At 36.5% G+C, this 14009-nt stretch overlaps 1 protein-coding gene across 2 annotated transcripts in view; it reads left to right on the plus strand.

The window, feature by feature from the left end:
- Positions 1-14009, plus strand: part of LOC133534823 (pyrokinin-1 receptor-like) — a 91162-nt gene that overhangs the window by 61225 nt on the left and 15928 nt on the right. For both annotated transcript variants that reach the window (XM_061874111.1, XM_061874110.1), the window contains exons 2-3: positions 7928-8811; positions 11034-11254. In XM_061874111.1, coding sequence (XP_061730095.1) covers positions 8028-8811; positions 11034-11254 — 1005 coding nt within the window. In that variant the 5' untranslated portion in view covers positions 7928-8027. The remainder of the gene's footprint in view (positions 1-7927; positions 8812-11033; positions 11255-14009) is intronic.

Consider the following 14009-nt stretch of genomic DNA (forward strand, 5'->3'; position numbering starts at 1 on the left):
GTCCCGGGACATACACACAGCCATTCGGCCACAACCTAAGTAGACCACATCTGTGGTAATTTCAATCATTAGGTATACTATAAATTAAGTTTATTGTTTCAATAGCAGCTCTCTCTCAGGTCTGCTTTATGGGTACTGTCATGAGTTGGACAAGGAGGTAACATAGGGAGAGATGATTTGAAGAGTGAAGACTAATGGATGTTATTCATAAATGTCTGTCAAATCTGAAATGCCGTTGATAATGGAGATCTAACAAGCCGATAACACGAAGAAACGAAAACAGCTGCGCTCTTCCATTTCATACTTGAGTCTTCCCTCGCCTGACAGATTTGTTTCGGGAGGTTACTGAGGTGTGCCATTATTGCACTCTTATTTCCTTCATTATTTTAATACGAACAGTTCAAGAATTAAATAAATGGCCTAATTTACATGAAATTTACAAAATAGAACCTGCCTGCCTTCCTGCCGAAGCTTGAACCACCTAATCGAGTGAATTTCTCAACTAGTAGCGCCATCTATCGCGCCACTCGAGTACAAATGTCACCCGGTTGCTAGCTCTCGGCTGCTTTCTCCTCAGTACCTTAAGCCGACAAGGCCCTTAGGTGTGGTTCAAGCTTTGGCAGAAACCTAAATATCCATCTTTTACTTAATAACTAAAATAAATAAAAATAGTAAAAATAAAACTAATACAAACATTTTTGAAGTAAAAACAAAATTTAAAAAAAAGAAAATTGACTTTAACACTTTGTCACACTTAAACCGCTCGCTGAACAGATTTCGTTGTGGTATATAGATAGTTTGAATTCCAGTACAGGACATGGATAGTTTTTGGCTCCTTGGCAAAAGGGCTACGGCTGGGGACTTTTGATATCTTCACCTCCTAACTAGTCCAAACAAAGTTACGAAGTCCAAAATTGTGTTCCAAGCATTTCCCTCTATAACTATTTTTGAGCATTTGTTGCCTGGCCTAAAGAGAGACATTAACATTTATAAACATAATAAAGAATAATCTAAACCATAGCATTTGCACTTAGCATAGTGGATTCGGCCATTAATAATAACTGATAAAAATGTTAAGCAGTTCTTTATCGCTGAAAACAAGAGGACGACACAACATTTCCATCAAATAATGAATATTACTTTAACTAAGAGCGAAGCAACAAGGGTCAACACTTAACTGAGTTAATATACTTTGGAGAGTGTTTTAAGTATAAGGATAAGGACTATAAGTTAGTACCCTTGTGCTTGGACTAATAATACTATGGGCGTAGTTTTGGTAATACACAACTAGGATTCCATCATCCACCAATTTCCTTGTACTTATGCGCGACACACACACATTGTCAGCTATCATCCATCAATCTGCCATCAGTCGAATCGAGACGTCATTGGAGTGAATTGTAGAAAGAAAAAATATAATATGCAGGCATGCGTGGTTAAATGTTGTAAAAATTATTCCAATCGGAAGAAAAAAGGGACGGAATAACTGTCCATAGGTAAGTTAATAGTTTATTACGTTATTGTACGTAAAATCACGATAGTTAATAGCAAAACAGGAGTTTGATCAGTAAGTTCAATAGGGTAAATTCCCGAAACTTAGGGTAATTGATGCCCTTCTTATTAAATCATTATGTATATAGAGACTAATTACGTAAATGGCTAAATGATTGGTTGTGTATTTCAAAAAAGGTGGTTATGGTAATTTCCCGCAAACTAATGTTTCCTATATTGACTATGTTTCCATATATACTTATAAACTTAATTGTGAATTGATGTACAATACCTACTTAATAAGCAAAAAAATGCTTATACGTAGTACCACAAAAATATTTTGCTATTGTAAAAGTAACGGTTGATCCATTACCAGGCATTAAACTATTATATAAATAAGTACAATGTAGTCCAGCGGTTGTCATTTCTATAAATCCTTAAGAAGTTACGACATTACCCCTTTCTCTACTTTTAGAGGAAGGAGGATTACCAAAAGAAACTAACCTATTTCCACCCATGAAGAAGGTTGTATGTGCTGATGTGTTTTTTATGTATGTTTACTATATGCATAGCTTGTGCACTGTCAGTATTTCGCGCGCCTACGGAAACTCCAACACATGGCTGGCTCTTTAGTTGTCCCGATCTTTCTTATTTCATCATTAGGTATCGCATCTTTTCAGTGACATTATTTTTTTGTTAAAAACTGGATATGTTTCAATTTAAATGTATAAATTTAAAAATAAACCCGACGAAATATAATTTTATTATAATTCATTCCGATGGTAAATATTATTATATTACAGTACATATGGTGCTACTTTCCCGCACTAATGCGGGAATAAGCATGTCGAAAATCTAAAGTACTACATATAAGTACGTACTGTAAAACGCTGTATAATATACGTGCGAATAGGTAATTCGCAACTCGTGACGATTAAAACACAGTTTTGAATGATTCAGTTCTGATTGTTTTAAGTCTAGTGATTTAAAACACTCTCTTTGGTCATGTTTTAATTTATCACCCTCGTTGTGAATTTCCTACTTTCCGCACCTAACTATTAAATAATATTTGCACAAAGTAATTATGCAACATTACGCATTATCTAGACCTATAAAATCAGGAGCATATCGAACATAAAACAGTGCTGTTTTTTTATTTAAAAATAATTATTTCACCATCGGGGAGATTTTGAGTTACATGGTATCACTCGCCTACACGCACCCTTTCAAACCATCACTATTGCAGTGTCACAGTTTGTCATAAGTCAAATTCTCTCTGTCAATCTTAACTCTATGCCCTTGTGTATAACTTCCGACATTAGAGATTGAATACAAAGATCGATTCAGCTTCACAAGCCGGACAATATTTCAATAATCAAAGATATCTTTTTTTTTTCATAAAAATTAAATTGTATTTTCAATGCATAGTCGCCGTAACTAAATTGTATTTTTAATGCATTTTTTTTATACAAATACAGAACCGGAACCGGGATTTCCCGGTTCTCGCCATACAAACTCAGCAAATATCACTAAATTTGAACTTAAACCAGCGACATCCAATATAGCTATACGATTTTGCTTTAGAAAATTCTACATGCCTAAATTTCTTGACCTAGCCTAGACTACGCTGCCATTATTCTAAAGTAAGCGATTGCGACTAATCTTATCTCAAAACAAATCATTATTGACTAACACTGTCAATTTGGTAAGCAAAACCTTATCATTAGAACAATGGCATTTTGCCCTTTGTTTACCACTCCGATCATTAGGCACCTAGGTACGGTAGCACATCGGTGGCTTCATTTAGCGGATTAATAAAAATAAAAATAATACACTGTCATTATTCTAAAGATAAGCTTAGAAAGCAATTGCGACAAAGTTAATCTTGGAACAAATAATTTTTGCAGTGCATACTAGAATCGAATTGTCGCTCTTAATGATTATTAAAGGTAAAATATGTTTTCCGTAAGTAGTAAATATCACTTGTTGTACCTTTTCTGAATTACCATTAAGTAAGCTAATTTTTAGGGAGTTGGCCGCTTTAATGTCCATACAAATTTTTTCACCACAGGCGATCAAACTTGTAGAAAATGTAAGTCTAAAATGATTTTTTTTGAAAGAAGGCCTGATTACAAAAAAATCGTCGGGACTGCCAAGACACTGTTATGTTAGTCAGTTAGTAGCACTATTTGAGAATATTTTTCAAAAAACAGATCGTAAAAATCTTTTTATTTGTGGCTTCCACGATCATTAGAGTGAAATGAGGAAGCAAAATCCTGAAATTATGAAAAGCGTGAAAATCTCGAAAACCAGAGGACTTTTACTAAACCTCAAAGTCGATTTTCTGGACCAGCCTAAGGTGCCCTATTCGTGGTTAGAAGGTTGTCCATTCATTACTGGACACCCTGTATATGGGGCAGGTCGCCTAATTCAGCCAACCCTCCATACATAGGCCAAAAAAAAAATCTCATTAAAAAAAATCTTCTACTTTTTCCTAATCAGAATACCGAATATGCATTAAACGGATTACCACTATTTTTGTTGCACCATGTATGTATGCGGGGATGTTAAGCTAATAGAGACGGTAATGTCAGCATTCACCTACTTCATCTATCGTCATCCTTTTATCTCAGAATTCTCAGATACAACCCAACGTCAAAGACCTCGTCAAAGACAAACAAACATCAAACAATGCTTCACGTACACTGAAATTAGAGAATAGCATTTGCTTTAGTACTGGTTCTTTTCTGTTCGTGCTCTAATGAAATCTTCTCTATAAATAACAAGTATGCGTCTGTGACTAGTTTCATGAAATTTTTTAAAACTAATTTTAAACTATTGGAGTCAGTAAGTGTAGGGGCCGTTAGCCCTTACACTTGCTTGATGCGACTGGTAGCGCTGGTGGCGGAGGTAGAATAATACACTGAAGGTTGGATGGTTACTGAACGATTTATTGAGGAAAACCAGGGTTTATATAGTGCTGTCTACGTGCATGGCATTTAGGTGACATTTAACAATATTAAATATAATTATAATTTCTTAGATGATTCATACCCTTGACATTTCTATTGTGCGTTAATTAATCTATTTTCTATTTTCTTAATGTCACATGACGTATGCATCACGTAGGGCTTACGTTATAGTTTATCGCAACGTAAGAATGTACAGTAATGAGACTGTACAGTAAGTCACATTGAATGCACATCCAAATGTATCTTTATGCTGGGTGTATTATATCATATCAGCGAAGTTACTAGTTGATAGTAGTTCCGTTTATATATTTTTTTTTAATTTTTCTTCTTCTTGTAGGATGAGTTAAAAGCTCATATAACTACAAGATCAAAATTTTTGAAACTACATATAATATAGATATTTAACTTTATAGTTCGACGAATTTTAGTTTTTGTTAGTTTTAATGTAGTCTTCTGTTTTTCTACCATATTATTTGTATTAATCCCGTAATGGTCTAATTTAAAAATTACAATTAAAACTTCATGCACAAGTGACAATTCTGGTAGCAAGCGCCCAGCTTTGGCGCCCAGGGTTACGTAAATTTAAATATCAGCGATGACATGGATATTTTATTCGACTAGATTATGATTAGCAGTGTATGTATTTACGTATTTATGTTTACGCAACATATAGATAAATATATTTTTCAAAAAAACTAAATAGAATTTTGAATGTGTTATAATCTAATAACAATGTAACTAGTGATGTTTGTTTGATTACAACCTGTACCCGTAACATGAGTCACTGACAGTGCCAAAACTGACATATACGCTATCGAGAACGTAATTTTCTTTCTATACATCTCGCTCGCACTTATATGCGTGTACGACCAAGATGCATAGAAAGTAAGATACGTTCTCGATAGTGTTTATGTCAGTGCCGAACTGGTGGTAGGCACACTAGGCCAGGCCGCGTAGCCAACGTACCAATTGTTCACGCTCCGTAGCGTATCATAGTGATCTCTCTCTATCACTTTTCCATATTAGTGCGACAGTGACATTTGTGTTTCGTTCGCTACGGAGCGTTAACGATTAACGATTGATCCTGGGTGAGTAACGTTACAAAAACCATGCATATTACGTCAATAGTTCATGCGGAAACTGCCTTTAACTTTTTTGTTTCTATATACTTGTACATATTTATTCACAAAAACTAAGCAAATGGTGTTAGCCTCATACTTTAATATTTACTATTCTTTAAAAATAATTAAAAAGAACGCTAATTGATGTCGCGACTCGCGAAATTCCGATGAAATCTTAAGACGATAATTTTTAATGATGCCGCAACGTTGTTGATGTAATGTTAAATTGAACGGAAATGAGTTTTACCAACCATTTTAGTTGTCCAGCAAAAATCAGAGATTAACGATTACAATTTATTAAGGAATATAATTTTTGAAGATCATGTATATTAGTTTATTTTTATGTGGCAAAAGGCACATATTTTCGGAATAACAGAAAAAAGTGAAAAACATTATTATTGCACCACAAAGAAAACACATTCAAAAACAGATTTATAATGTAAAAAAGGTAGCAACAGGTGGTCTTTTCGGTCTTTGTAATGTTATAGCTATGTTATTTTGTAACATTATCCACTAAAAACCATAGAAGAATATTTTTTAACCATCCTATGTATATGTATGCCTATAAATATATATGCGAAAAGGAAAGAATATTATCTTTAACTGTTTTCATGAAAATATATTAAAACTAAAAATAGGCATATAAAAGTTAAGCAATAACTTCTCGGCTTGTTTCTACGTCTATTTATTCTTATTAATCTAAAAGCTATATGCATGCCAAGTTTCGTGCTTTCTGCTGGATGGGACTATAGTTGAGGCTAAGAAGCCTTCTAAAAGTAAACAGTACTTAACTAATAAATGAAAACATTTATTTTATAGGTAGGTATCTGACATGATTGCACAGAAGGTAAAAAAATATCAAATAGCGATGTGTAACTTCCGTAAAAAATTGAGTTGTTATCGTCGCCGCATTGCTGTTACTATTGTAAGTTCAAATAATCCCAGGCGTATTCTAATTTTTATTATAGGATATGAATTAGATCTGAATAGAATACGCCTGTCCATGTCGGAAGTAAACCTGTAAGTAGAAGAAATACACTGAAAACAAATTTCAGGGGAAAGTTAATAAATAAAATAAGTATTATTTTTATTTGCAAATATTATTATAAAATTAAAGTTTTTTTTAGAAAATGCACATTTTTTTAAACTTATTTAGGCAATAATAGAAACTGGTACCGGTTGAAAACGTCGTGAAACGAAAACGTTTAAGTCATGCCATGTTGTGGGGGCCAGGCGTGTAATCGGAATCAAATCGGAAGAAACTGTAGAATCTAGAGGCAACCAAGATATAATGCGAAACCACCTAGACAGCGACGAGGAACGCTACAATGTACGCTGACTAGTAAAATAGGTATATGTTGTATATGTCAGCAGTTGACGGAGTAATGCAGCTTGATCTATTATAAGCACTTAAAATGCAGCGTAAGTTAATGACCAACGATATAATAGTCTCTAATGTGACCGTCTTAGTCGAAAGACCTTGCTTGTCATTTTCTTGCACCGCAATTGCTTTGTAGGTATGTTATCAATGTAATAATGCTTACCTATACGAGTTAAAAATATTTATATAATTAGCGTCCGCTCGAGACTTTGTTCGCGTTGACTTAAACTACACAACCTCTCTTCAGTTCCTACCGTATTTTTAACCCTCATTTCAACCCCTTAGGCTTGTGCCCCCTTGTATTGCGGGGTAAAAAGTATTCTATGTCACCAAGTTATAATCCAACTACCTGTATCCTAAATTTTATTCAATATTGTTCAGCTGTTTAAACTTTTGAACGCCAAGAACACCTAAATTCCTCATTACTTCTGGTGCCCCCAGGACCAAGGATACCTATAGGTGTTATGGCGGACGCTGTCAAAGTAATCTTCCCAGTTTCGAGTAAGGTTTACATTAGCTCCCTTGCGCCCGGGATCTTGGCGCTAGAGTGATGTTTGTGTTTTTTGTGTTTATGACATAAAGCGTTCAAAGGGTTAAGCGTGATCGAGGTACTAATATCAAAACATCTAATAACCTTTCGCATTTTTTATACTGGCCAAAATATGCAGGTATATAATATACCAAATGAATGAATATATGAATTGGAATAATCTTAGTGTAAGGCCTGAGTGGACGCTCGAGTTGGGCGTGCAGCGGGGGGTAAAATTTTGAATTCGAGTTCTTTATCTAAAGATCATTAAAAAAAACATTGTTATAAATTGTGTGATGTACAAGAACCCTTGAAACACGAATCCAACTTGCACTTGTCTGGTTGTAATGTAAATATAGTATTGATTTCACATCGAATGGAAGGACATTAGGTACGAGTATACATTTAATTAATGACTTTTTTATTGTTACAGGTCTGGAAACGATTCATGGACGAAGCGATTGTGTGTATGTAGTGAAAGATCAATAGTGTAAACAACAATTAACGATGTGAAAAATACCAATTTTAATAAAATGGGATCTTTTGTACGTGTAAATGACACAAACTTTACCAACGAACCTGTGGACCCCGTACTGATATTCGGGCCACAAAGGGACCCCATGTATATAGTGATACCTATAACAATAATGTACTCTATTATATTTGTGACCGGACTTTTTGGAAATATTTTCACATGCTTAGTGATAATTCGAAACAAAAGTATGCACACCGCAACGAACTATTATTTATTTAGTTTAGCGATATCGGACTTACTTTTGCTCATTAGTGGTATGCCTCAGGAGATGTATTCAATATGGTCGAAGTGGCCATACGTGTTTGGACCGGCGTTCTGCCTGATTCGAGGGCTGGCGGCGGAGACGTCAACGAACGCCAGCGTTCTGACGATAACTCTGTTCACGATCGAGCGGTACCTGGCCATCTGCCACCCGTTCCTGTCTCACAAGATGTCGAAGCTGTCGCGAGCCACGCGGCACGTGGTGGCGCTGTGGGTGGCGGCGCTAACGCTGGCACTGCCGCAGGCGCTGCAGTTCGGCGTGCGCAGCCACCAGGGCGTCGCCATGTGCCTCCAAACCCGAGTCATCATACAGCACTCCTTCGAGATGTCAACATTCTTCTTCTTCTTCGCCCCCATGGCGCTAATAACAGTACTTTATTCTCTAATCGGACTGAGATTAAAAAGATCAGATTTAAGTAATGACGTACCGGGCCAAAAGGAATCAAAAACAAAAATGAGATTTACCCATAAAGTACAGAGGAAGCACAGCCAGTCAACGAAGCGCGTCATAAAAATGCTAGGTGAGGATTTATTTAAAAAATAATTTGATCGTCAACAAGTTTGTATTGAGTAAACTTATCGAGATAGAAGGAAAGAGTATATTATGTGCCCCTCGCGTGCAAAATAGGTCGCCGGGCGGCTCCAAAGCTCGTCGTGAACATCAGTCGGGTTTTAAAAACAAAATGACTCATTGTTTGATTATTTGGTGTTGAAACGCCACTATTAAAGTTAGAGCTGTTAATCGAGATATTATCTTTCGTCGGTAATTACTCTTTGTCTTAAAATATCTGTTATTAATTAAAAAAAAAAAAAACCATTTATTTTGTTGATTTGTATTATTTTCACCAAAACAGAAGCGGCCGATTGTTGTCCAACGCTAGTTTTCTATTGCGGTTTAAATTAGCCGTGCCAGACTTGGTACCTATGCGTTCAAAATCACCGATATAAAATTAGCTATTCAAACTGTCGAATCGAATTCAAGGTGGATTTATTAAACATTTCCTGTAAAAAAAATAGTATTTTAGTAGTGTCCTGTAACAGGAAATTATACTGTAATTCAAATTTATATAAGTACTTCTTTTATTTTTTTAGTTATTATACAGAGGATATTCAAAGTCCCTTGGTATGTATTTTAGAATACTCCATTCAGTCGTTTTCAATCTAGAAGAGTAGTTCAAAAATCAACTCTAAATTGTGAAATTTTTGGCCGTTTTCTTAAAATTTGTTAAACCAAAAGTGAAAATGTTATAGTGTGTTATATATTTATAATCTACACACTTTACCTTTGATACCCCATATGATAAGTTTAAAACAAAAAATGATTCTTTGTACCGCCGACGTTACCCCACACAGTATGTTAAAAAAAGAAAAAATGTTTTCTTTGTATCGCCGCCGACTTTATGACGTCACAGTTACGACCCCCATTTTCAAGCTTGTTTTCTTTTATACTACGCCGGTGGCAAACAAACATACGGCCCGCCTGATGGTAAGCAGTCTCCGTAGCCTATGTACGCCTGCAACTCCAGAGGAGTCATGGGCGTTGCCAACCCTAACCTCCCCCCTCGTTAAGCTCTGACAACCTTACTCACCGATAGGAACACAATACTATGAGTAGGGTCTAGTGGTATTTGGCTGCTGTTTTCTGTAAGGTGGAGGTACTTCCCCAGTTGGACTCTGTTCTAGATCTGGAATGACATTCGCTGTGCTGTGCCCTACCACACAAAGCGAGATGACATTCACAATGCCCATATCTCTCTTTTGGACGTAGTTTAAGGACGTACCATATCTTATATATTTGTGTTTAGGATATCATATTGAACGCACTGATACCAAAGAGAATTTGAAATAGAGGAGGATTAAATTTGTTAAATATCATAAAGGGGCGCCATCTTACCCGGCACTGGCACTACCCAAAGGTACCTTTGGCCTTTGATCTATTAAATGGCGCCACTTTTTGATATTTAACAAATAAAACACATATCAGTGAAAGGATAAGGATCGAAGTCAAATGGTTTTCTAAAAGTTTTAATCATGTGTCGAAAGATGGCAGTAAATTTACTATGGCTATAGAATTTTCTTTGACAATCCACCTCTATTTTAAATTCTCATCAAAATCGATTTCTAGGAAACTTGTACTGATTACCGATCTACTACATATATTGAAAATCCAATTTAATTGCAGATCATTGAAATTGAATCCCCTTTTCTGAAGTCTGTCAGTTTGTCATGAGGCAACGCGAATGTTACTTTTCATGTTACTAGGTCGATAGGTAATAAAAGTGCTTGATAGCAAGGAGGCCAAGCTTTATGGATTACGAGATTAGTGCTCCATTAGAAATTGCACCTATTGTCGTGTTGTCATACCGGGAATGGAATCATATAACTATTTAAGAGCACATCAACGTGCTCACTAGCGCCACTGCTAAATAATTGTGATTATTTAAATTTAACGATAGATATTTAAAAAAGGGGGCCGCTACGTACTGTATTTTGTATTTAAGTACCTTTTGAATACATTATAATAGTTTTTACGTTGCTGGATTCGTCAATCTAGGCGTCAGAAACATAAAAACTAGTTTGATGTATTGTTGTATAATGTAAAACTGCGATTACTGAGATTTTTTAATCACGCTAATTTTAGGAGCCGCCCTCGTCAGCACGACGGAGATATTTACCTAAAATTGACAAATCTGTGAAGGGGTTTAGCTGATTATTGCCGCTTAAATGAGTTGTCGTTTCGCAGTGGCTGTAGTAGTGGCATTCTTCATATGCTGGGCGCCGTTCCACGCGCAGAGGCTCGTGGCCATCTACGGCACGGACGAGCACCACCGCCCGCGCTCAAGCCTGCTGCTGCACGCCTACACCGTGCTCACGTACATCTCCGGGGTCTTCTACTACTTCTCCACCAGCATCAACCCCATACTTTACCACATCATGTCGAACAAATTTCGGGAAGCTTTCAAGGTTGGTATCTTAATGTTCCTATAGATAACTGTATCATATACCAACAAACACCAATGTAAAAGTAATAATATTTTAGGATGATAGGTGCAATCTCAAAGGCACAGGTTAACATTTCCATGTATTATTTAAGTTGACGATTGACGTTTTCTATACAAGGTTAGACATCCCGGGGGCTAATTGTTTATCAACAAATCGTACTGAAAAGTTTCGTTTAGAAATGACAGTCACAGATGCGAACTAAAAGACACGTAATCATATTGTATTTTAAGTTTCATTGGTGTTTTCTATAAAGGGTTTTACTTCTGTACCCCTAGTGTAAATATTTTCGACAGCGAAACGTTACGTACGCGTTTGCGTTAAGTGTCATTTTGTATGAGATTTTTGACTTTCCAAAACGTCCCGCTTGGCGCGCTGTTCAAAAACCCATACAAAATGAGACTTAACGCAAACGCGTACGTCACGTTTCGCTATTGACTAAATTTACACTAGGGGCACTGGTCTAATGGCCAGTACGTGAAACTTATAGATTTTTGTAAATATTCAAATATAATACCTATAATACTTATATTTAACACAAGGCTACGAAATATTCAGTTTGTTTCATGGTCCCGAAAATTCTGGCCGGACTTTCTCACAATTTCCACTTCGCAGTGTTTACATTTTAATTTTATCATACTCTCAACTAGTTCCAGCAATCTATCGGGGACGTTAAAACAATAAGTGTCAAGAGTTTAAAAAAAATTAAAACAGTTAACAGTTTAACAGCTTGTTTGTAAATCTAAGAAGTTAGGTATTGGTTTTAGCATACAGGTATTCATATATGTGCATAAGTATTTAATCAGAGAAATAGGCATTATATCCCTTAACTTTGGACATGTCGACAGGAGAAACGTGTATATGATAAATTGGGAACAAATCACCATCTCTCTCGTTATACCGTCCCGTAAGGGATTCGTATCTGCTCGCCCTTTTGAATAGGTCGGATTATGATTGTTGAAAAACAAATTAAATCCAAATTGGGTATGGTGCTTTACGCACACCGTCACAACCGTCAACCGGGACCTATTTCATGCCAAAAGGGGGGGTTGCGTCAGGGGAAGGGGAGGGAACGCTAGTGTGCGCAAAGCACCATACCCAAAGGTATCATAATACATTCATTTCAAGCTGGATATAATTTGTTTGTCTTCCCCATATATTAGAACATAACTTAACGGAATCATTTAGAGTTGGACTGGTCACAGGCGCCTAGCCTTTTAAACATTACATAAACTAAAGGTTGTGGGCCGGGTATTGCCGTGGCGAGGTGGTTTACTGATCAGGACGTTAGCTGCGTATGCTGAAGACGCTGGTTCTATTCCGGCCTCGACCACCTTCGGGCTTAGTCACTTTTTCCTTAGTATGACATATATGCTCTTCACGGTTATACGATACGATAACGATATGTTCACTCTGGAGCTGGGGAACAGTGAAGTCTTGTGTTACGCCGATGATACAGCCATTGTGTTCTATGGTGACTCTTGGCAGGATGCGGCTGTTTCAGAGTAACAACGTCTGTCTAAGTGGTTAAACCTAAACCTTCTTACTCTCAACACTGATAAATCTAAGTATATAGCATTTCACAAAACAACGCCATCCAACTCATTTTCCGCCCGCTCTCATTTAAAAGTCCATTGTCACGCTTACATAGGTACACCACACGACACACTTACATGTACCGCCGTACCCTCAATCTTCTGCTTGTCCCTGTAATTTCATAAAAATAACCAATTCACTCAAATATTTAGGCGTAACTATTGACGAAAACCTTTATTTCAAAAACCATGTTTCAACGTCTGCTGGTAGGGTTCGTAAACTTATCTACACTCTTAAAGTTTTACGTGAATCTGCAACTGGTCATATACTTCAAGTTGTGTACTTAGACCTCTGTCAATCAATTTGAAATTTTTGTATACATGCCTGGGGAGGCACTGGTAAATCGATCATGATAATGTTGGAGCGCTGTTTGGTTTGTGGTGATTACGACGTTATCCGACAGCTAAACTCTTCAAAGAATCGCCAGTTCTGAGTGTTTTCAAATTGTTTTTGCTGCGTATTACGTTATATACTACATATTATGTCCAGTCGTCTGCCAGAACATCACACGCTCGCGTAAAGAAGAGTAGAAGAGTTTACAATATCCCTAAACCTCGTATCATCACTTCTTTTGCGCAGCGTTTCTCGGCATTTCCTTTCCCGCACGTTTAAACAAATTTCAAACAGTTCAAATTTGTGACATTTGGCATTTATAACGTAAATGAGATTGAGAAGTAAATGAGGCAAAAATTCGCATACTAAACCTGCTATCGTCCTTGAACTATGAGGAATCAGAAGAAATCTGAAATCTTCCCAAGAGATTCCTTATAATACGTAGGTATTCATAGGAGTACTTATTCATTCGTTATCAAGTACTTTAATTCACTTTTTCAAATCACTTGAACACAAACCCAAACAAACTTTTACATTACATTACACTTTTAGATTACACTCACATTTCCTCCCTTCTCACAACAAGCTCACACTCCTCTTTCATTCATGTAAATATTTTTATGCTTAATATGTATTGTGATGACCTTGAGCACCGCGATACAGGCCATACCTAGTGTGGGGTTCACTGCAGTGTGTCTTTGTTGATTTCCTTTCATGTTTACTTCCTTTTACATTAATGCAGAGGCCGGGAAAAGGCAATTCGTGGATGAGTTTCAATTCTATTTCGTCC

This window comes from Cydia pomonella, chromosome 2 (genome assembly GCF_033807575.1).
Source record: "Cydia pomonella isolate Wapato2018A chromosome 2, ilCydPomo1, whole genome shotgun sequence".
NCBI lineage: Eukaryota > Metazoa > Arthropoda > Insecta > Lepidoptera > Tortricidae > Cydia > Cydia pomonella.